Here is a 24,454-nt window from a genome sequence, read left to right as displayed (position 1 = left end):
TGAAGTGCGCACCCTCCGCTTGAATAAGCCAACCTTAATTAATAATAATAAACAGGCCTCTTATAAAATACGTAACTCTGTAGCATCCATTCCAAGGAGTGGGACAGCAATTTGTTCAACACATTTGGGAGAAAATGTTTTATGACAGCAGAAATAAACATTAAGCAGCAGTGGCCAACCAACCGATCCTGCGGGGCACAAATTTTGAACGACTGAAGAGTGGGGGTGCTTTGTTACCATCAGGATGCGACGGTAGCTGTCACGGTCGATCCCCCAAAGTTTTAGATCTGTCTTGGCCTTCACTGTGGCGGCTCTGGGAGTGCCGTAAATCAAGGCCAGCTCGCCAAAGCTGCCGCATTCTCCGATGTTGGTCACCCATTCCCCGTTTACGTAAACCTGTCGAGAGACCAAAGAAAGATGTTCGAAACGCGCACACACACACAAACACACACACACATATATATATATATATATATATATATATATATATATATATATATATATATATATATATATATATATATATATATATATATATATATATATATATATATATATATATATATATATATATATATATATAGCTATATATATCCACATTTATATATATTATATGTTTTTTGTTTGTTGTTGTTTTGATACGGGTGTCAGTATGTTTGAGGTGCAAAACATTTTAACTTGCTTGAATAATTCAAGCATGGTTCAATTTGAAAGAGGCCCAAGTTGATTCAGGTTGATTCAATGGGATTATGATCCTATTCGATGTGGTATGGTTCAGTTCGAGAAGGCATGATGCAATTACTTTTTGTTTAATTTATTTCCATACATTTGAATGAACTTGTCATTCCAGTAAATCTGCCATTTCATTCTAGGATACCCCCCCAAAAATATTCTGTAAAGATTCGAGATGTATTTGAAAGTTGCATGATTCTTTTTAAAAAAAAAATACAATGGGGACGATGAAAGTTCGATTTCATGCACAACCTTTAAATTAAAAAAAACAACAACAAAAAAACGTTCCGCTACAATCCATTTTTTGTTTTTTTCACATTGTGTGTATGTGTCTATGGTTGCACACATACACTATAATGTGGGTATCTTACTATAAAGGACAATTTAAGTCAGTCTGGACAGCAGAAGTTTTAAGCAATTTTAATAAAAATTCACAAACCAATAGACATTTACTAAACAGGGTTGGATTTATTAATAAATTGGTCTTTAAATCGTGTGCATCACGTACTGATTTCAAATCTGTTAGAACGTTAACCTATTCATAGCTTCTGCAAAAAATAGCTATTACACAACTTGCTTGAATGCCATAATTAGGTCATTAATAACTTGATTTGAGCTAATTTTCAAATCATCAATTTTTAAAAAATATGAGCAAATGGAATTAATTTATTTTCTTGCCCAGCTCTAATAAGCAACTTTACTTCATAAAATTTCACATGTACTGTATTCGTAGCTTAAAAGTGAAGTGCAGAGAGTCTCTGTCACTGAAATGCACATACATATAAAACCTCTCTTTGTATGTTTATAGTACTGCTCCAATGCCCATGCAAACTCATTCTTCCTTGAGAATCACGTTATGCTGTTTGTGGTTCAATAAAAAATTACAGGACAGTATATGTGGAATCGCAGAACGGTTTCCTGATAACACCAAGATTTGCAATTTTTCCATCACCTGTCAGTTGTACGTTTTTCACGACGGTCCAGCACAGTTACGTGCGGTCATGTTACCCGATGTGCTGTTGACACCGCTAGCGTTATTCTGCCTGCAAAATCCACTGTGGAAACTCACCGAACCATGGCGGACCGTCTATTCGTAAAAACGTGACTTTCCACATTCCATCTAATCAGCTTCAATCTGTTTAATCAACAGTTGTTTTGCTGTTTGATTAAAAGTGTGACGTTTCACCTTCATTTGGCATGCGCGTGTGGGAATTTTTGCTGACAAATTTGTCTCAATAAATGTCTGCTAATTGCGTACGTTTTTTTTTTTTTTTTTTTCTGTTCATCTAGCATTCTTGTTCACCTTAAATAGCCCCGCTTCATGACTCCCCCCTGAGTTTCCGGGCAATGTGATACGCTTTCTTGGCTTGTCCCTAAGTATTTGATCCCTGCTAAGCCATCAGATGAGACCCTCTAAAAGGCCCTCTATCCTCCTTGTCTATCAATGCCTTTTTTTCATTTCTGCTTTTCGTCTTTTCTTAGAGCATTCCCTTTGCTTTGAAGGTCTACTTTTAGGTCCGAACAAGCATGAATCAAAAACATATTTAAACAAAATAGTGGCTGGCAGAACATGCAAGTGGTTTGCACTATAGCAGACAATATAAACTCATTCACTCTCTTAATTCAGTTACGCTTTGACACTGCAGCACACAATGCACTATACTGTTGACTTAATAGCACAAAAGGGAGCAAGAGAGGCAAGAAGGGAAGGGTTCATTCATTTGGTGGCTGCTAGGAAGCCACAATTGTTGCAGGATGATCAGTCGAGACTCAGTTGACCAGGAGACCTATCAGTCACTAATAACAATAATTTGGTGGTTTTGACAGAAGAATTTGGGGGAGGTGCTCGGTCATGTTTGCTGACTTTGTCTCCTTAATGGTGTTGCTTAGTTTGCGTAGATTGAGTTCGCATGAAGGATAAATGTCAGGCACTTACCGTATTTTTGTAAGTAAAATCCTTTCATTTTTAAAACTCAATCATCACCTCATCAGGTGAGCCTTATACACAAATATTGTTTTTTCAGTTATCTTTAATTCAAAACCTTACCACCTTCCTAGTCACTTTATAACCTGCAGATTATAACCCAATGCGCCTTTAACTGGTGCATTTTATAACCCAGTTTGCATTACAGACCGGTGCGTCTTATAACCCCATGCATCCTTATAAATGTATATTCCCAAAAATAACCTTACAACCTGGTGCAACTAAGAGCCCGGTGTGCTTTATAACCTGGTGGGCCTTTTAACCTGGGATGACTTATAAAACGGTGCACCCTATAACCTGCATATTGTAACCCAGTGTGCCTTAAACCCACCGGTGCTCCTTATAACCCAGTTAACATTACAAACCAATGCGTCTTATAACCCGATGCACACTTATGAATGTATATTTCCAAATAGACTGGTGAATTGAGACTGCGCCTTATAATCCGGTGCACCTTATGGTCCGAAAAATACAGTACAGTAAAACCCCTCTACAATGAGACCTTCATGTGCAAAAATACACCCAGTGTGAAAAAAAAATGCATGTGTTGAAGCATTTTCCTTTTTCTTAGTTCCTTATAAAAGGATAAAAAAAAACCTGTTGCATAATACAAAATGTTTTTTTTCTGCATTTGCGTTGCACTGAAATTCACTACAGCGAAAACAAGCCTGTGGCAAAAGTCTAGCTTGGTTTGTGCTTGATGTGCCGGCACGCGTTTTTGCAGCACTTTATACTCGGAGTGGCTTTTCCTCGCAGTCAGACGATATTCTCCCAGACTATAGGTGGCAGTAAATGGAGTCTACAGCATATAAACAGCGCTACTCTATAACAATGGTAGAGAATTAGATTCAAACCATTGAAATCCTTCCAAGCTTTTTTTTTTTTTTTTTTTTAAACAGACTCCTCATCTCTCCCCAACATGGTGCTCGCCAGGAGTTGTTTACGGTATTTAGGTCACACTAGTCCTTTTCAGCTATATCATAAAGGTGTTTCTCCCAGGGAACTTCAATATGCAATAGTTTGTGCGCATGTTTTCTGCTCATAAAGAAATTCTGGAAGGTACGCTTTGCGGAAAATCTGGAGCATGTTGCAAAATGAAAGACATTTTACAATATATTGATGTAAATGTGAAAATGAATGCTTATTGTAGATTTGGCAATTTCTTCCATTCTTTTCTTTTCTTTATTTGAATGTTAAAATACACAGTCTGTAAAGCTTCATTTGGAATCATTAACAACTGTCCTAAGTGTAGATGGTGGTTGCGCCATCACGTTGTGCTTTCACAGGGAAAGCCTTTTCAAGTATATTTGAGTTCCATTTGTTGTATTTTAAAGCAAGGACACATTTTTGTTCCCAAATGCCATATCAACTGAAAAACAACCAGGGGGAGAAAATGCACGCACTTCCAAAAATATTCGCTTGCGTCGGTAAAAAAGTTAAGTTACAAAGTCAATTAAGTTAGAAAGGACTATACACAAACCAAAAGAGTTGACACAGTTGCAAAACATAAATTAAAATGTCCACATCACAATAAACAAGGCTAAAATTAAGTTGCGTTATGTAATGTATCCCGTGACCTTTGTTGACTTACCATCACATTTCTTGGCTACCAACAACAACAGCATATGACCATTAAAGAATCATATGATTAAGACCACTAGAGAAACTGCTCATCAGTTACAGTGCCATTGTAAAACACGGCACAAAATTCTGCTAGCCTCTATAGTGAGAAGGTGTATGGCGCATTCAAATGCCGTTAGATCTTAAACTTGGCCAGAAAAAAAAACGTATTAAACATGAATAACTAAAAATAATATTAGTAATAATACTAATCAACATCATTACTAGCTGCAATACAATAATAATTCATATCATCATCATCTTCATCATAATAATATTTTGCCACAGGCCAGTAAAATGGGGTCATGATGAAATTTTAGTTTGTTAGACAAAAACAATATGACTAAAAACAAAATTCGGGATCTTGTTTCGTTATTTTCTATGAATTTTTTTACTCCTGAACTTCGAGAATCCTCATCTTGAAAAAAATGCCCCCCTCTCAAAAAAAAAAACTTTTGCAGTGTAATATTCAGTTTCATGTTCATGTTTCAAACCATTAAATTAGCGTGAAAAATGAACAAACACTGCGTCACTCTCTTCAGCATCGTTTATCCTTTCTTGCTCCCGTTGCTGTTTGCTGTTTCACCAAATAGTCCCCTCCAACTGGTCCGTACCCAATTGTTAATAATGTCATTATTTTATTGTTTAACATCCCTGAGAGCAACCTGCAAAGAAAATGCACCAATCAATTTGAAAATTGGTCCCCATATCATGTCAGATTCACAAAACTATTTTCCAAATAGAAAATATAATAATAATAGAAAATATTTGAGCTTTGTAATGTAAGGAAGATGAAACATAAAAAGTTTTGATGCACAAGTGATCTGAAATCCCACAAAACTGACATTCATAATGATGGTTAGAGTTTTGTTTGAGGTTTCTGATATGGTTTGACTTTTTGTGTCCAATGTTAGAGGTTTCAAAGTTTTGTTTCTATCAAGTCATCATGTCTGCTCATTGTATTTGCGCACGTGTCTCCATCTCGCCGGTGGTCTGATTATGCAGCTTTGTGCGGCTCACCTCACCAGCTCGGGCTTGTGTCCAACTATGAGGGCCGTAAGTTGATAAGGTCACTTCCTGTTTGACTCCCTGTCGGCTCCTGTTTTATCTCCCCACTTAACTCTATCGCTGCGTGTCAGACGCGCCGAGACAAAAGACGTCCTCGGTTTGTCTGCCTCCGCAGCGAGATGTTCCGATTGGCATCAAAGTGGAACTGAACTCGGGAGAGAACAAAACACGGAGGCAACCGAATACAACCTGTCCATTGTTGAAGGGAAAACACTGTTTCAACATGAGTGTTTTCCTTCTAAAAAACTTCTTTTTGAAAAAAATACAATGGGCAAAATGAAAGAACTGCACGATGTAATCTGAAAGGATAGACTATTAGGAGAAAACGAACAAGTGTTTTTTGATGGCCACTTACGTCCACTTCGCCCTGGTCAATCACGTAAAAATTGTCTCCTTCGTCACCTGGAGGGTAGAGAGAAAAAAAAAAAAAACACCAGTGAATGCCACTACAATTTGTCTTCAGCTTTTCAATAAAATTGACATTTGAAACACAAATTAAAATCCATGTTCCTATATACTCCAGAGAGCCAGTCTTTTCATTTGTGGCCACTGTAGTGGACATTTGGTTTTTGTCTCGAGCTACCCTACTAGATCGTAGTGTGCTCAGTTGAGGACATCCTGCTCTTTCCAATGGTGTCTCATGTGGTTTGTGAAGAGACAAAATGGACACAATAATAGACAAAAATAAATAGGATTAGGTCTGAGAAAGTTATCTTGCAAGTCAAAAGTTTAGAAGTAGTTTCAAATTCATATTCAGAGGAAGGGTCAGGTGATATAGGAAAAAATATAATCTCATTTATTTCCCAATCATTTTGGATGATTGGCGTGAAGAGGGGACAAAAAAACCAATGCAGTCCACGTCCTGAGCGGCAAAAAACGTAAGGCAGGGACGTCGTAGACCGGGGGTCCACTGTATTTGCCTTTAAATGGCCCGAGTCAAATTGTCATCCCAGAGAAAATCTGTTGAAAATAACACGTCAGAATAACAGCTACCATTGTGTGGAACTGACAAAATGCCGTAAAAAACATTCCTTGCACGCAAATTGAGGCGCGTGTATGATGATGACTACAAGCACTACATCTGGAGATGTAGGAACGAACGTAGGAACGATGTTCCTTTAATGACGCTATGTGTCGCACAGGCCTCATGGGAACCTTTTACTGCACATACACGAGCACCGTGACGCCATGCCGGACACAACAATAAGCGCGACTCAAGTGGGTAATGACGCATGAGCCTACACGACACAAGTATGTGTGTGTATATGCATTTGTTTGGTGTGTGTGTTTTCCTGTGGGAATGCTCACCTGAGGAATTGAAAGCCAGTGTGTAAAGTTCACAGAGGTTCACACGGCTAATTAATACTGAGTGGAGGGCGCTTGTTCATTCATCATACAAACTCATCCTTGTCCGAGTAGTGTGCATTTGCGCACACACACACACACACACACACACCTACACACATATATATATTTGTACAGCTTTACTTGTGAGGACATCCAGAGACATAATGCATTTCCTATCTCCTAACCCTAACCATCAGAAATAATTGCCTAAGCCTAACCCTAACCCTAACCTCAACCCTAACAGAACACTCAAAATTAGGTCTGAACAAAATGTCAAAATAGCCTAATTGTCCTCACTACTCCAAAATGTCCTCACTATGTCGGTAGAAGTCAAAGCAGGTCTCACAAGTATAGTTGAACAGAAACACATTCATGACCTCCTGCAACCTGCCTCCAATTCCCTCTTGCCCTTTCATCTCTTATATCTCCCTCATGGTTCTCTCGATCTATCTTTTCTTCTGCTCTTCCTGTCTTTTATCACGTCGGCTCTCCAACCTCTCAAGCGCTTCTTGTGCCTTTGAGTTCAGGCAAATATTTGACCACAATCTGCACACACTCAGGCCTAGCATACACTGTGCGGCTATTGTCATTCATACTCGTTGACTTCCTCCTTGGAAAACGTGGAGTGTTTTGGAGTCAGTATACAAAGTGGTTCCACCTTGATATCGTCAACAACCACAACACTGCTCACATTATATCAACGGTCTGATCAATGCTGGTTCTAGCTAAGAATGCTACCTAAACAATAAGATAATAGAAGGGATTAAGAATCGATGTTCAAAGTTTAGGACGACTGATGGTCCTGATCCAACATTGATATTTATTGGATTATCTCAATCAACATCCGAAATCTCAGATATTATCACTCATGTCCTCCTGAGAACCAGCCAATACATTTGCGTCCAGTGTAGTGGACATTTTTTGGTTATATCGTTCAGCGCATAAAAGCTACCCTCCTAAAAGTGCTCTTTGTTTTAATTAGATCTTTCAACATTTATCAGTTAATCGAAAACGAATCAGTTATCAAAAGAATTGACAATCGTCGAGTACTCATCTGGGGCTGTTTAAAAAAAAAAACTAACTTTTTTTTCAAATACTTGGTCAGCCACTCAACTGCGATTATTCCTTAATTTTGTAGTCATTCATCATAACAGACTGATTATCTTTTGTATTTAATCAAAACATTTGCTTTGCTGAATCTGTTTCAAATAAGTTGGTGAGTACAACATCGAACCCTCTTGCGTGATATTAGTTAAATGTGGTTTAGTAGTTGTTATTTTTTAATCACTAATTAATATGTATTATTCTATGGGATAGGTGGCTCGTTGCAACAGTTGTTTGCACGTCCGCCTCACAGTTTAGGGACCCGATTTCAAATCCACTGCGGCCTAAAAACATGCATGGCATGCAGTATTGGACATATTAAATTGTTCTTAGATGTGATTGGGGGAATTAACGGTTGTTCGTCTCTGTGTGCCCTATTGCCCGAAGTCAGCTGGGATAGACACCAGCAAGACTGCGACCCTGAAGAAAATGGATTGATGTCAAATTCCCCATTCTATGAAATATATGAAATAATTGATTTAAAAAAAAATATTCAACACAGTTCTAGTTTAAACCATTTGATTCGAATTGTTACAGCATGTCAATTTCAACATGCTACAACCACTTGGTTACCACACTGCCCAGAGAGTGCCATCCCTTGACTAAAATACGCTGAGTAGAATGTGGTGGAATGAGCACAATACTGCACGAGCGAATTGGACCTCCGAGCCCAAGTCTAAATATTGTTAGATGGCCCAGAAGCATTGATGGCTTCTTGAAGTTATACAGTAGTAGCCCAGACATGATCTATGACATAGGCCCTGTGTAGACCACATACCTTAGCCTATAGTGTATATAACAATGGGCTGTCTGGAACGGTGGGGCCTACAAAGTGGACCAGACTGATTATCTCCAAATTAGGACTGATATACTCCTGGGCCTCGCCTTGGAGGTGCCAGAGCATAGAAAGTGACTGACTTGGTGTTTTGTACACATAGCTTTCCTTCCATTATCTGGAATTCCTGCCAACTCTTTTGGGGAGAGAATTTACAGCTCCAACTGGGAGGATTGTTGCAGGATTATTTTTTTATAGGTCTTCGAAGGTCTGTTTTGTAGGGTTTCTATTTATCTTTGGATTCATTCTCTCTTGCTCAGATTTCTATTTTATTTTTTTAATTCACCTGGATTCATCAACTCGCCCACGTTTTCTCTGTGAACCAATCACAACGTAGAGTCTTGCCTCAGTAATTGGTCAGGGTGTATTGGGCATGGTTTGGTATTAGAATGTGCAATAACTGTGCGATGTTGTTTTTTGGTTTTGTTTTTTCTCCCAGGGCTGATAAAGACACTAATTATTATTATTATTATTGTTGTTATTTTTTATTATTATTATTAATATTATAAGTTGGGGTTCAGGGTGCGGCTGCCGCCTCTAATGTACAAAAATGTACACAAATATCAGTGAATAAATTAATCAAATAACTGAATTATAAATGTTATTCATTTCAAAACAAAACATTAATTCCATGCAAATGAGTTCTTGTCAATGGGAAATCTTTGCATGTGCTAACATTTAGCAAAGAGAACAAACGCAAAATGCCAATGAACGAAAAATGCCAATGAACTAAACGCATACACAGCAGCACCATATAACATGATGAAGATAAGAAGTAACATTAGCTAGCATGTTATCCACAGTCACAAGTTGTTTTGGCATATTGTCATAAATGACGACATTCTAACTTACATTCTACCTTCTATCTTACAAAGAAAGTGCAACTTACAGACACTCTTGGGCCAGATATCACAGAGAGACAGAAGAAAAAGTGTGTCACCGACAGTAACTACTCTCAAGCTGTCACATCACCCGTCCTCACTATTAAATGTAATATCAACAACGGCCAGAGGGGGCGCCAAAAACAAAAATCAAGCCAAACAAAGCACAAATGAATGAACTGTTAAAGGATGAACTAAATCAGTTCCAAAACATCAGTATTACAGGTGTGGCCTATGACGTACCAGTTGATCTATGGACTGGTACCAGGCTGCGGACCAGTAGTTGGGGACCTCTGCATTAATATGCCAAATATTGGAGCAGAGAATCAGGCTATTCTTAACTGGGATATTAAAATGATATTTCAAAAATAATGCCTTTTGAAATATTTGGCACATATTTATTTTCAATTGAACATAATCTATTTTACAGTCTTGAAAATTTGTAACATTTAAGAAACACATACCATTTTAAGTACAAATAAATGTTAACAATCTTCTTTTGTTTTGATTTTTAGCAAGTCATAGTGTCCCATCACTGGTGAGCTTGTTTTTTTTAGGACAAACCCATCCCTCTCCTTTTGCACCTGCCAAGAATAAAAATCAACTGGTGTCTAATTTACTTCAAAGAGGCAGCTCATTGACTCAATTGCACAACTGGCAAATCATCGATATTGTGCCCTGTTTAGACATCCCCTCAAAAAAATAATAGAACACATTACAGAGCGTATTAATGGCTATTGAAACCATGACTTCTTAAAATAATGGTAAACCGTCATACCAGTTATCGAATTGTATCGTCTAGGTTCGTTTTCCCATGGTGTTGCCTGTCTGTCATGTCTTACAAGTATTTTGGGTTCCTCAATACCACATTTCATATGTGACTCCATTTTGGGACCACCAGTCTGGACCGCACGCCATATATTACAGCCTTACCGAACATGAAAATTGCGCTACCACTATACAATTGTAAGTCAAAGAGTGCATACATTCTGGCCTCAAATACATACCTTGTTGGATCACCGTTTCCCCAGCAATGTGTGTAACAGGGAACATGGCGTCAAAGATGTCACTGAATGGGGAAGAGAAGAGGGGAGAAGACGGTAAATATTCCGTGGTTGTTGGACCGAGTGCGACAAAAGCAAAGAGCTGTAATCACTGTGTTAGCTCTGTCATCCCAGGCCATTATTCATCTACTAGCATGATGACGAGCCTAGAACTCTATGTGACCCTGACGTGCACACACATGGACTTGCACGCAACACGCCCAACTAACTGCTTTATTTATCACTCTTCAACTTTAGACCCCCCAAAAAGAAGAGCAGTCACAAAACTTGTAATCCATATTTGACAACGGACAATTATAACTACCACAGTAGTTTGTTTAAATAGCAAAAAGACGATCAAATTCAATGTCAATTTTTTTTTCGTCAGCACTCTATTCACATTTTGGTTCGACGAGTCGACCCTAAACCTAACACCGTGTTGTTCTAACGCACGATCAAAGGTTTTTATCTGGGAGGTGCTAAGAAAACAAACCAAATGGCGGCTTTGCAAAAGCACTTCATATCTGTTTCAGCCCGGCAGCGAAAGAGCTTGCTAGTCCGCTCCAAAACCTTGGGCCTTAAAATGCATGAAGCTTCTGCGGATTTAAGTTCCACCGTGAGGATGTGTCAGGGCATGAGGAGGCTCAGGATCCTTCCTCTGCTCCGCTCTCTTGACTCCGGGCTATATTTATCTACCTAATCAGCCGCATACCGCCCGTCGGATAGAGAAATATAGAAAAACAATAAAAGCGGGTCAGGCAAATCAAAAAGCCACTGAATGAATCTGGAACAGGTTTGAGCGTGTTCTTCAACAAGAGTGTATTACCATTTGAGCTCACCTGTCTGTGTCTGAGCATATATTGCCTAAGAAAGTACACAGAGATTTGAACGGAAATAATGTTCGGGTGTTTTGACATGGTTCGCTCCACACTAGACGACGAAGCCGCTAAACGACGAAGCCGCTAAACTTATTGTCCACCGCTTGACGTAACCTTACACATAATGTTCAGAGGTGGGCTTGAACAAATGTTTTAGTTTATTGGCAAAATCGGCTTCCATTAGTGAAAAATTGGCGGACAGCCCATCAGTCCCTGACAGACTGTTCTACCTCTGCTGGTGACTGATGAATACAATGATGGGCAAAAACCCACTTTCCGTCATCTTTTTTCTTTGGTATCTTGTCATTTCTTGTTCGTATCTCGTCATTCGTCACAGGTTTGTTTAATTGGGGGTAAGACTTGACAATTACAGTTAACACGGCCTTGTATCACAAATATGGGGCATGATATACTCACTTTGATTATGTGCATTTATTTTAATCTACAATAAAGTGTTAAAATGAAAGAAACTACTTTCACTACCTTATTTCATCTTTATTTCATTCTTATCGTAAATTGTATATATATATGTGTATGTATATATATATATATATATATATATATATATATATATATATATATATATATATATATATATATATATATATATATATATATATATATCACATTACATTGCTTCAATTTACATTTAAATAGCCTTATTTTCTTTATTTTAGACTTTGTAGTAGATTTGAATGTTACAAACACAATCGTAAGGTGCTTAACAAGATTCACCATGTTCTCAAGCGTCTACATTGTTTTGATACATGGTGATCTCATTCAAAAGAGATAGTGCTGCCATCTGTTTAGTCAGTTAGTGGTTTTCTTTCCCCCAGTTTAATGATCAAACCAGAGCTGCACAATCCTTTTTTTCCGCCATTCCCTACTACAGTACAAACGTAGTTGATCTGAATTGGTGTCCTGTTTTGATGTCAATGGCACTACTGGGTAGGGTTCCCGTTTGGACATCAATGATGCTCAAAGAGTGAAAAGGGTGTGGTTCCTTTGAAGGGTTAAAACAAATGATTGTTTTTTACATTCTTTTCAATGGGGAGACTTGATTTTCGACACAAATTTAACCTATTAAGCAAGACACTATTTTTTATGCTTTTGGAGAAAAGTTGATCCCCAGGTTTTTTTTTTTTTTTTTTAATGGCTGAATTGTACTTTTAGGCAAAATCTTCTCTAAAGCATCACAAGCTTTAGCAATTACCATATACTGTAAAATATTAGTATAAAATCAAAAGGATGATACAGTAATGGAGATGTTTAGCTAGAGAGCGGTCCGATGAACATCTGCAGAAGCTCTTTCCTAAGGTCTGTGACCACCTTGTTGCCGGTCATGGATAACTAACATCCTTGTGAATCAAAACACCCTCCTTGCCGAGATTTTCGGCAGCGGGAGAGCGATTGAAATGAAGTGAGGAAGACCCCGATGTATTATGCCGCTAAAGGGCCGCTCAAGACTCGCCGTCACGGTATGACGATCAAACGCAAGTGAACCTGCGCTTCGGTAATTACCCTTGACCACTTCTGCTCTCCGTGTCCCCTCTCTGAATGCATCGGTGAGTGCAACAAAGAAAAATTGACGCTGGTAATTACTTCCCCCCGTCTTTACCTCTCTCGGTTTCATCTTCAACTTCCTCTCAGTCTGTTCTCAATCACATTTTCCCCTCGCCTCCCCTGCAATTCTCTTGCCATCACTCGCTCCGTCGCCCCTTTCCCGGCCCGACCTCAGATGGAGCAATCCGTCTTGTTCTTCCTGCTATCTTTGGCCCCCCTGACCTTGTGGAAAAGGTAGGGCGGCCCTCCAACAATGGATGTGCTGTTCTGACAGAGCGCAGACAGAAAGGCCACTGAAGACTCCGACTGGGGCTACGAAGTTCACCTCCAAACGAGGGAGGAGGACAATAGCCTCTGTCAAGGCTGAGATATGTTACCCACATATGCATGAAATAATTTTCATCTTGTCCTCAAAGAAACCTTTAGAAACCCCCGCATGGATCGCCATTGTGCAAAAGACGACATTGTGTTTATATTACAGGAAGAAACAGCTTGGCATAGTGGCACTTGTGTATAATCAAAAGGTTACTATCAAATCAGAGAGGCATCAGTTTCAAGAAACAGCGCCAAAGGATGCAGTCACAGGGAGCTTATAATAAAAGTGATACGGTGAGAAAGAAGACACCCTCACATAACGCCCTGCATTGTTAACTGTTAAATAAACAACTGTTAGAATAAAACAAAGCATCTTCTGTTTGACATTTTTGTCTGTTCTGAGTTTGGGTTTGCTGGTATTTTGGCTCCTGTTTGGGTATATTATCAGGTGGGATTCTTGAATCTCCAAAACCATTACTTTTGAAGGAATTTAGAGAATGCCTATTTTTTGCATTAGCAAACAGCGCATTGTTAATATTGGCATTTTAACATCTGGTGGAAATTTGACCCAACTTGAGCTTTTTCATGTGTGAAAAGAAAAAGAAAAAGCATAGAAAAAACACTAGGAGGCTAAAACATTGCATAGATTGTCAAAACATGATGACTTTCAATATGCCATGCTGCCGTCCCTTTTAAATTGCAAATGGGAGGTCGAGAGGTACACTCTATTGGTGTCAAATTCAGCCCATGTTGGTCTCATTTACTGCCATTCAAAATTGGAAATATCGTCAATTTTGGACATATTTAAAATATGTTTCCCCCAATTTTTGCATTCGTCCTTTCAATAACAATTTGCAAATGGGGCGCAAAATAAATCTTTGTGTAGACATGCCAAAAAAGCGCTCATTAACATTTATTGCAATCCTCAAATAGTGGTGGGGGGCACGGGAAAACGGGCTTAGCGTTGGCACTGTGCAGTGTAATTACACATCTTCAACACCAGGTGCTGCAGTGGCACTCTCATTGTCAATGTCGATGCGAGAATTTTCAACTTTTTAATTGCTGGCAACAGTTTTGAAACTAACATTGAATGTGATTTAGAAAAAAAGATCAACACAACCTCTTACATTATTTTGTTCAGCAGAAAATGTTGAAGATATTGACGTTAATGTTTCAGTACAACTTAAATTTATTGGTACTATTATTTTTTTCAGCATCAAGTGGTTCAGTTGGTCAAAAATATTTCTAGTTCAAATAAGGATTAACGTTATTATATTTCAGGCACATTGATGCACTTAAAGCTATTTTTTTCTTCAGATTCAGAATAAGCTGTAACCTGTATGAACCCAGTAGAAAGTAAAGGTAACATTTGCAGAAGGTTTATTTAAATTGATTTTTTTTTCATGAGTGTTTACAAGGATACCATTTTAGGTAAAATTATACATTCACAGATAATTATCTAATTTATACTCATAATAGTGGGGGTCGGGGGGTACGAAATGGTTTCTCTTTCCTTGAGGGGGGCTTTGCAAAAATAATTGAGGACTAGTTTTATAGACAGCATTAGCAGTTATTAAAACTTTCCTTTTTAACAACACAGTAAACTGTCAAACTTGTTATCAGCCCATACCTAGTAACATTTTTAACCATGTGAACAGGAAGCAAACAAACCTAGAAATGTGTCAATAATTTTCTATTAGTGCTTTTACTCATCATCATAAACAAGCCTCTCACAGTCTTGGATCAAATTTGAGACGTTCATACATCATGCTGGATACCCTGTTGAAAACCAAACCTCGGTGTAGTTTTTAAAACCAAACACCTTGATCCAACTAACTGTTGTCCTCAGTCGACCCAAAAGTGTTGTTTCTGGGCAATTTCACTCATTCCGATTCTTCAAAGTCAGCACATTTGTTGCTGCGCCCTCATTCTTCAGCAGCTGTTGATTTCTTTAGTCACCAGCATGTCTTCATCAAAACAGAGCACTGCAATTACCCATTGAAAAAAAAAAAAAAAAAAAAAACACTTTTGTTATACGTCTTAATGGGCCACAATGTTGAGTAACAAGCCCTTGAAGGAGAAGCCACAGAGAATGCTCTCTCCGTCTGGGTGGAACCATTTATGTAATGGCCCTAAACAATCAACAACTGCACCGCACGTGGGGGTGAGGGGGAACTTTCCAGATTTCCAAGTTGCGTCTCGTCCGGGAGCGCCTGCGATGGAACAATGTTCATGTTGTGAGGGCTCCAAGGTTTCATTTTCACAACCACAGATGATAGTTTAGAGTGCTGATCCTGGCGAATGAGACAATAGTCTTTGTTTTGAAAGCCAAGGCATTTCCAGGATTCACGTCATGGCCCGGGGACACAAAGTGTAACCTGCACCGCATTTGGCTTTATATAATCATTTGATGCCTCGGGGGTAAAAGATTTCGATATTTGATGTCGTAGCGTGTTCAGATGGAGTTAACGTAGTTATTCCGGTGGACCTTGTTGTTGGTCGTAACGGATGAAATATTTTGGAAAAGATTGAGACCTGTGCACATTATAGATGGCATACCACAGTCGTACTTTTTGTTTGGCTGCCAATAGCAGAGTTGTGATTGGTTAGCATAACGCATGCAGTGTTTGGACACAGTCGGCCGCTTTGACAAGGTTTAATGTATCATGTTCATTGGAGTTGAACTGAGTTCCTCAACTTTTTGTTTTTTTCAAACTGCCATGTTCCAGCAACTTTATCACGCAGACATGGGTGAAGGTAAACAATGCCTACTTTGGGTGTGTTTTTGGTGAAGATTGATTTTGCATGATAAAGACACTTAAATGCTTTTTAACATGTGGGTGTCTATGGTGCCTAATATAAACTTTGCAATCAAATAAATCCCATTTTCAAGCATTTAGGAATAAACGCAAGGTGCCGTTTTTAACCTGTTTTGACAATGTTTAGTCATTTTTAGTGCTTTAATGCTTTTAATGCTTTTTGTTAAATGTGTCTAGATCAATGGCCCAAATTTGATTAAAATTGACACCAAGGGGTTGTTAATGTCATGACGGGAATAGTTCATTCTCCGTTCAAATGAAAAGCAAATCAATTGGAACATGAAGCAACTTATTACCAATTTGTGCTATAATGTAGAGGTCCCCAACCACCTTTCTGCAGCCCGGTACCGGTCCATGGATCAACTGATACCGGGCCGCATGGGCCACTCCCGAAATAATGATGTTTTGGAACTGATTTAGTTTATCCTTTCACAGTTCATTCATTTGTGCTTTGTTCGGCTTGATCTTTGTTTTTTGGTGCTACCTCCAGCAGTGTTGAGCTTACATTTTGTAGTGAGGATGGATGGTGTGGCTTCAGCTGAAAGCAGTCAGTTGCTGACACGCACATTGTTCAGTCTCTCTGCAAAATCCGGCCCACGAGTGCCACTTGTTGTACTTTCTTTTTAGGAATGTTGTCATTTATGATAATATGCGCAAAATTAGTTTTTTTGTTGACTCAACAACTTGCGACTGTGGATAACATGCCAGCTAATGTTAGCTCTTTTTTTAGCATGTGCTGCCTTGTATGCGTTTAACTCATTAGCATTTTCGTTTGTGCCGCGTATTTCCCTTTGGTATATGTTAGCATATGCAAAGGTTTTGCATTAAAAAGTACTCATTTACATCGGTTTAAGGTTTTGTATTGCAATAAATAGCATTTGTAAATCAGTTATAGGATTGATATCATCAATGTAATTCGTGTACATTTTTGTACATTTTGGGGCAGCAGCCTCAAAAGTATTTTTGAGACTCAAGCAAGCTTAGGGCTCTCATTAGTTTGAGGTTAATTGTGAGGTAAAACGTTGGGGACACTTGTGGTTTCTTTGCAAAGTCATCAAGCGGTGTAATTTTGGTAACAGATGGTGTTACACTACCTATCTTCTCAAGTTGCTGAATAAAATACAAACTAAAAAGTAGTTCTGAAACTTAATAAATCAAACACAAATGGCACTACACTGTTTCTTTTAACCCAACATACTTGAATGACTGAATAGTGGGTACCCTGCCTTAAACATGTCACAGGGGTATATCATTGAAAAAACGTCAAGAACCACAGGTCTATTTTCCCAACACGATGATGGTAAAATAGAACTTCTCCGATCGAAATATTTAGCCATCGTATAACATGCTATCATCGACGACGACTTACAAGAATAAGCATGCAAGCAAAGTGAATATTTTCACTGATGACTGGTTACAAGACTGTTGCGCAACACATTGTGCGGCACTGCCATGGAAAAGGGCTTTACGGGGCTGACTAAGTGCTGGTGTAGCTTCGCGTCTGGAGGATGAAGAAACAAAGGGCCAAAATTACTCATATGGAACAACCTGGTTATCCCGCTTAGCGCCGTCAGTGTGGACATAATTAAATGTATTTTTGAGCATCTATTTCAGTGCTAGCTATGTGCAAACTCTCACACACTCATTTCCAAGAAGACAAAAGCGACAGACGGTTAAAAGCGTTACACAGGGAGGAATGCTGTTAATGTGTTTTCAGACCGATAATGATTTTTTTTTTCTTCATGGCCTTTACCCATACTGATCACTAATAGTTGAGAAGGATTGTAACCAATATTTGTGGACGATATATTTTTGTTGTTATTTTTTTACAATATAAAAAATAACAAAGAGGTGTTTTAAAAAATGTGATTTTGAAATATGACTTAGGCGTTAGCATACAAGTACGTTGGAAAATTAGGTAAACATTGTTTCTTCGTCATTTGTATGTTTTTATTATTTTGTCTGTTCAGCATTTAAAAAAAAATACTATGCACAAGTCAATACCACGTGACATTATGGGGGAAAAAAAAATGCTACGTTTTTAGCATTTAGCACACAAGTATGTTGGAAAGTATAACAAGTAAACATTGTTTATTAGTCATTTTTATGGTTTTAATGTTTTAACTGGTCTCCATTTTTTTACCACAGAGCTATGTGCATGCGCCAGACACATCCTGTGGTATTATCGGAAAAAATTCTATATTTTTAGCATTTAGCATAAAGGGTCAATCCAAAATTAAGTCAGAAAATATTGTTTATTCGTCATTTTAATGCTTTTGTAATTTTGTCCGTTAAGCATTTTCACCACAATACCACAGTCATTACCCTGTGGTATCCTGGGAAGAAAAGACATTTTTAGCATTTAGCATATAAACACATTCTAAAATTAAGTAACAAAGCATTGTGTATTAGTAATTCTTATGCTTTTATAATTTTGTCTGTTCAGCATTTTTTACCACAATACCATGGGCTATGTGCATGCGCAAGAAAATACTACCCTGAGCCATTATAGGAAAAAAATGCTACATGTTAATCATTTAGCATATAATAATTTTTAAATGTTATGTAAATATTGTTATTAATATTAATATTATGGTTTTGTTATTGTCTGCCTGGCAACTTTTTTTTTTCCATAATGCCATGAGGTATGTGCATACGCAAGTCAATACTGCATGAGGTTATGGGAGCTTTTGTTTTTAGCATTTAGCATACAAGTATGATCAAAAATAAAGTAAACGTTATTTATTAGTTATTTTTATGTCTTCATTTGTTACAATAATGCCTTGGAGTATGTGCATGCAATAAAGTGTGGAATTATGGGAAAAAAATACAATGTTTTTCGCGTTTAGCATGCAAATGTGTTTGAATGCATTTGCCAGTCAAAAATGTTTTTTGCGCATCGGCTTAAGCAAGAGCTTCAATGACCTCTATTTGAAAGATCCAAGGTGCTTTCCGGTATCTGGGTACAGATCACTCCATGTATTTGACAGCACATCATTTTGTATATATTCAGCAATTTTTTCCATTCCACCTGATGACCCAACACACACCAGCTGCTGATGCCGCCATGATGTCAACCTAAAAACATGACAAACATGCCCAACCCTGCTTCCTCGCCTCTACCTTCCTTTCATTTTCCATTCCCGCATTTCTTCACTCGAGCCACGGGCCGCTGTCTTGTTTTCCTAGTGCTTGCATCAGCGATGATTTTCATGCTGTTGACTCGTCTACATTTACACTTTTTTCCCCCTCTTTCAATGTTGTTCTTTGTCCGCGCCCCCCCCGGGAAGACAAAAGGAAGCCCCTTCCTCCACACATACACACACCGAAAAAAAAAAAAAGAGTAAAAGGGGTCAGGCAGAATCAGGTGCTGACAGGACTTAAGCCTCTACCTCTCTGAAGTGTCACAAGTGGATATTTGCTCAAAGGAGACAGGAAAGAGAAAGGGAGACACTTCCTTGGCTGAATACAAAACTAAAAACGAGGCATTCCAATAAATGTACCGCAGACCAAATGCAGACTGGTTAAGAACAACAAATAGCACAGAGGTTCTGAACTTAAAAGAAAGTGATGTGTCAGATTCAATAACTCATTCACTGCCAGCCCTGTAAAAACGGAACTTTGACATGTATAGCTGTCAATCGCGGTGAATGAGTTTAATGTTCTGCCGCAAAATGGCAGAAGAAGTCTGTCATTTACTGCAAGATGTAACACACACATATATATGTGTAAATTAGGGCTGTACGATTATGGCCAAAATAATAATCACGATTATTTCAATACTGAAATCATGATTGTTAATCATGATTATTCATCATGTTTGGTCAAATATTCTCTAAAGAAAAGGTATTTTGCGTGTTGGAGAATGCTCGGACTCAATCACCGAAGACATTGCAGCGTGTCTTCTTCACAAATTTTGCAAAGAAGGCACCAACTACAAAACAAATTAGGACTTGGTGCCATATATTTCAAGAAAAGGGCCACTTATGCATACCAAAATTGCCAGGACGGCAATCAACATGTGCAGTCACAGGTGGCGCTCATATTGAACATTTATGAAAATCTGTCATAGAACCAATATTTGTACTTTTCTTTGTATATTTAACCACTAAAACTTATGACCGTCAACATAAAGTGTATTTAGTTTCATTAAGAGCCATCAAATAGTTTCCGAGATATGGGCATTTAGAATGGGGTCAACCATTGATGTGTGTTTATTATGTGTGTGCGTGTGTGTGAGTGTGCGTGTAGCAGTGAATGAGTTCCATTTTGGAACGACATGTGGTGGTATCTCTTGTGCATTTTTTTCAGGGACTACAGGATAGATTGTTAATGTTATTTAAAATCTTATTTCTGGCTCATTTGTCTAAATGCGGGGAGAAATGTGTTGATAATGACCATTCAAATCTGAGTACAACGCCGTTTGCTGTACGTGAACCCCTGGTTTAGAAACGCTGCCATTGACTTTTTATTATGTGATATAGATTACACATATGAGAATTGAAGAGGTTCATAAAGAGCTGAGGGTGGAGACTAAAGCTTACTTCATCAGGTGTTATTTTTTTTCCAATTGCTTTTTTTACTTCATTTTGATTTAATTGTCACCGTTTTCGTACCATTTTTCTTTGAATGTTTCCATTTTTGTTTGCAATTGTTTTAATGTCTGATTTTTTTTTACACTTGTTTAGCTGTACGTTTGCTTCAATTTCATTTTTGTGATCGCATTCTTTTTTGCTGTGTTTTTTTAATGTTTTTTACTTGCAATTGTTTTTCCTTTTGGTTGGTCGTTTCGCTCATTCGTGAATTTAATTAAATGTCCACTCCTGTGCACACAAACAACGTGAAGTTTCATCATTTTTTGATGCACTACATTAAACTGCCACTAGATGGCAGGAAATTCACCTGTAACAGCAAAGTAGTAGATTGAGGTCACGGAAGCATGTTAAAGTAATACTTTCTTACTTACGAGACCAAACCGAATCCATGACAGAAATCTAATCTGTCCCAGACAGCAATAATGATTCACTTTTACGATATCAACTACTGAACCTTCCAAATTGAGACTTTATTGCGCAACAAGTACATAGAAACACAGACATACCCTGAGACAGAAACCATAAAAGAAATGCGGCGCAATCTGAGGAGATGACATCATGGAAGACGCGAACTGCCGTACAGAAGAAGGATGAAACGCCGCGTGTGTGTGGTCGGTATATGCATGAGTGTGTATACGTGCCTCATCAGGCAGAAAGTCTTGACAGGGAGATAGTTAAAAGCAGCGGGAGCACATATGGGAGCAAAATAGTTGCCATTCAAGCGCTGACATTTGACTGACGTAAGGCCTCCCGTCTTGTAAACACACGGCTCGGCCCTCAGACCTGGACAGTGTTGCGCCGGCGACTCGCGCCGTGTGTGAAATAACTTACAACAATGGTATGCGCTAATGTTAGCAACGTACTGACTGGAAACCTCATTTAATTATACTTGGGCTTATATATAAAAGGAAGCCGGCTGGGTTGTGGATCCGCAGAGGAGCGTGGCTGTCTCCTTGCAAAGTCAATGACGAATGAAATTGCAATTCTAAATATAATCTACTTCTTATTATGTATAACCCATTGTGCCAAGAAAAGCTTTGCCATGTTATGTGTACTCATGCAGTGGATGTTTGTGCAACAAGAAAGAAAATACGGAATAAACGTCTGCTCTTTGGCTGTGGTAGAAAACACAAGCTAAAGCTTTGCATATCTTTATCATGGGTAAAAATATGAAGTTTGGTGAATATGTTGAGCCCTGTCATAAAGATTTCAGCATCATTTCAAGTGTATAGCTCTTGCCTGCACACAGGAGTGTAAGTGATAATATTTTTGCATGGTGGCCAAATTGACACAATACCTCAGTGAGGGGTGGCTGGTGTTTCTTGAAATAATCTATATTTAAAATCTAACTCTTGTGCAGTATTTTGACCATTTTTGGGGTCGTTTTCTTCCATGTCACTCTTGCAGTATTTTTGCCAAGGGATGGCACACTTCTGCTAGTGTGATAAGTGGTTGTGCCATGTCAATCAAGCTGTCATCATCTGGGTGAAATTTTAGCTCCCCAGTGTATTCTTTCAATGCTTTCCCATTAATGTGAAATGCCTTCAACCACTTCAACTGGCTCCTCTCAACGCGGAGGATCAGTGGCCTGACACTGAGTCCCTCTCGGATGACTAAGCTTGTATGGGCTTGGATGAGCTTTCTCTCATTGCTTGTATCCGGGATCACGTTCTTTCGGTCACAACGCGCAGCTTTGCTACGCAACGTAGCTCGACCTGTAAAGCGAGCTTCGCCTTTCGGCTCAGCTCTTTCACTACAACAGACTTACAACAGACACTACAACTTTTCGCTACAGCGTCCATGACACAGCAGACGCTGCACCGATCCATCTGTCTCCATCTCAGGTTCCATCCTACCCTCACACATGAACAAGATCCCAAAACACTTAAAATCCTCCACTTGGGGCAGGAACCCAACCCCGACCCAGAGAGGGCACTCTACCCTTTTCCGACTGAAGACCATGGTCTTGGATTTGGAAGTGCCTATCTTCATCCCAGCCGCTTCACTCTCGGCTGCGAACCGCTCCAGTGAGAGTCGGAGGTCACGGTGTGAGGAGGCCAACAGTACCACATCATTTGTAAATAACAGAGATGAAAAGCTGGGACCCCCAAACTGGACCCCCTCAACGCTTTGGCTGCACCTAGAGATTTTGAAATGAACAGAATCAGTGATAAAGGGCAGCCTTGGCGGAGTCCAACCCTCATCGGAAACGGATGCGACTTACTGCCATCAATGCATACAAAACTCTGAAACCGGTGGTAAAGGGACCGAACAGCCCGTATCAAGGCGCCTGGCATCCCATACTCCCGAAGCACCCCCCACAAAACTCCCAAGGGAAACAGTCAACGCCTTCTCCAAGTCCATAAAACACATTTAGACTGGATGGGCGAACTCTCATGCACCCTCGAGGATCCTGCCGAGGTTGTAGAACTGTTCCACAGCCAGGACGAAAACCACACTGCGCCTCATGAATCTGAGGTTCGACCTCTGGATGGACCCTCCTCTCCAGCACCCCTGAATAGACTTTATCGGGGAAGTTGAAAAGTGTCATCCTTCTATAGTTGAAACACACCCTCTATTCCCCTCATCTTAAAAAGGGGGACCACCACCCGGTCTGCCAATCCAAAGGTGCTGTCCACACGATGTGCAGAGTCGCCTATATAATTTAATGAATTTATTCATGTATAATTTTAGGCAAATTAGGATTTTTTTCACACTTCTTATGATGACTACCATTAAAAAAAAAAAAATAGCATGGCATGTAATTTTCATACGTGACGCGAGTCGCCAAAATTGTGGGCCACAACTGGCCACTGGGCCATAGTTTGGACACCACTGCAATTCAGTATACGACATCATTATAGTAAAAATAAATCAAGCAAGCAATTATATTTTGCCTATAGGAAAATGATAATTTAGAGGAAAATTAGGATCTTTTCACACATCTAACGATGTCTACCATCCATCCATTATTTTTTTGCTTTAATTGGGTTTGGGCCGTGAGGGCAGGAGCCTCAGCGGGGAAGCCCAGACTTCCCTTTCCCGGACCACTTTGTCCAGCTTATCCAGGAGGATCCACTGGTGTTTGCAGGCCAGCCGGGAGACATAGTATCTCCAGCGTGTCCTGGGTCGTCTCCGGGGCCTTCTCCTGGTTGAGACATGCCTGGAACATCTTCACAGGGAGGCATCCAAATCAGATGCTCTAACCACCTCAAAACAAAAATCTCACCTCTGGCCCGGAAATGGCCCCAGGGCAGTAGTTCGGACACCACTGCAGTACAGTATACAACATCATTATAGTAAAAATCAATCAAGCAAGCAATTATAGGTTGCCTGGATAATTGAATAGGCAAACTAGTTTTTTTTACATTTCTAACAATTCTACCATAAAAAAAAAACATTAAAAAAAATGTAATTGTGTGGCTTGCCATTTCAAAATGCAATTTCCATATATGCCTCAAGCATCCAAAATTTGGACGGCGGGCCCCAAGCCCCCGGGCCGTAGTTTGAACACCACTGCAGTACAGTAGACAACATTTGCAATCAAGAAAATTGACGTTATATTATCATCAGCTGATATAGTCATATGTGGTCGTCAAAATTAGAGCAGGCTGAACGTCTGGATTGTAAACGAAGCACGAGCATAACGGTGGATGCCATTCAGCAAAGT

General features: G+C 39.2%; 1 protein-coding gene across 4 annotated transcripts in view; it reads right to left on the bottom strand.

Moving 5' to 3' along the window:
• prkar1b (protein kinase, cAMP-dependent, regulatory, type I, beta) overlaps positions 1 to 24,454 on the bottom strand; it is a 67,749-nt gene that overhangs the window by 17,552 nt on the left and 25,743 nt on the right. For all 4 annotated transcript variants that reach the window (XM_088437631.1, XM_088437633.1, XM_088437634.1 and 1 more), the window contains 3 exons: positions 10,579 to 10,640; positions 5,760 to 5,806; positions 238 to 396 (listed from right to left, as the gene is read on the bottom strand). In XM_088437631.1, coding sequence (XP_088293757.1) covers positions 238 to 396; positions 5,760 to 5,806; positions 10,579 to 10,640 — 268 coding nt within the window. The remainder of the gene's footprint in view (positions 1 to 237; positions 397 to 5,759; positions 5,807 to 10,578; positions 10,641 to 24,454) is intronic.

This window comes from Hippichthys cyanospilos, chromosome 16 (assembly GCF_059441005.1).
Source record: "Hippichthys cyanospilos isolate Australia breed blue-spotted pipefish chromosome 16, RoL_Hcya_1.0, whole genome shotgun sequence".
Classification (NCBI taxonomy): Eukaryota; Metazoa; Chordata; class Actinopteri; order Syngnathiformes; family Syngnathidae; genus Hippichthys; species Hippichthys cyanospilos.
Note: the sequence above shows the minus strand (reverse complement) of the source record. Positions and strands in the feature narration are given on the sequence as shown.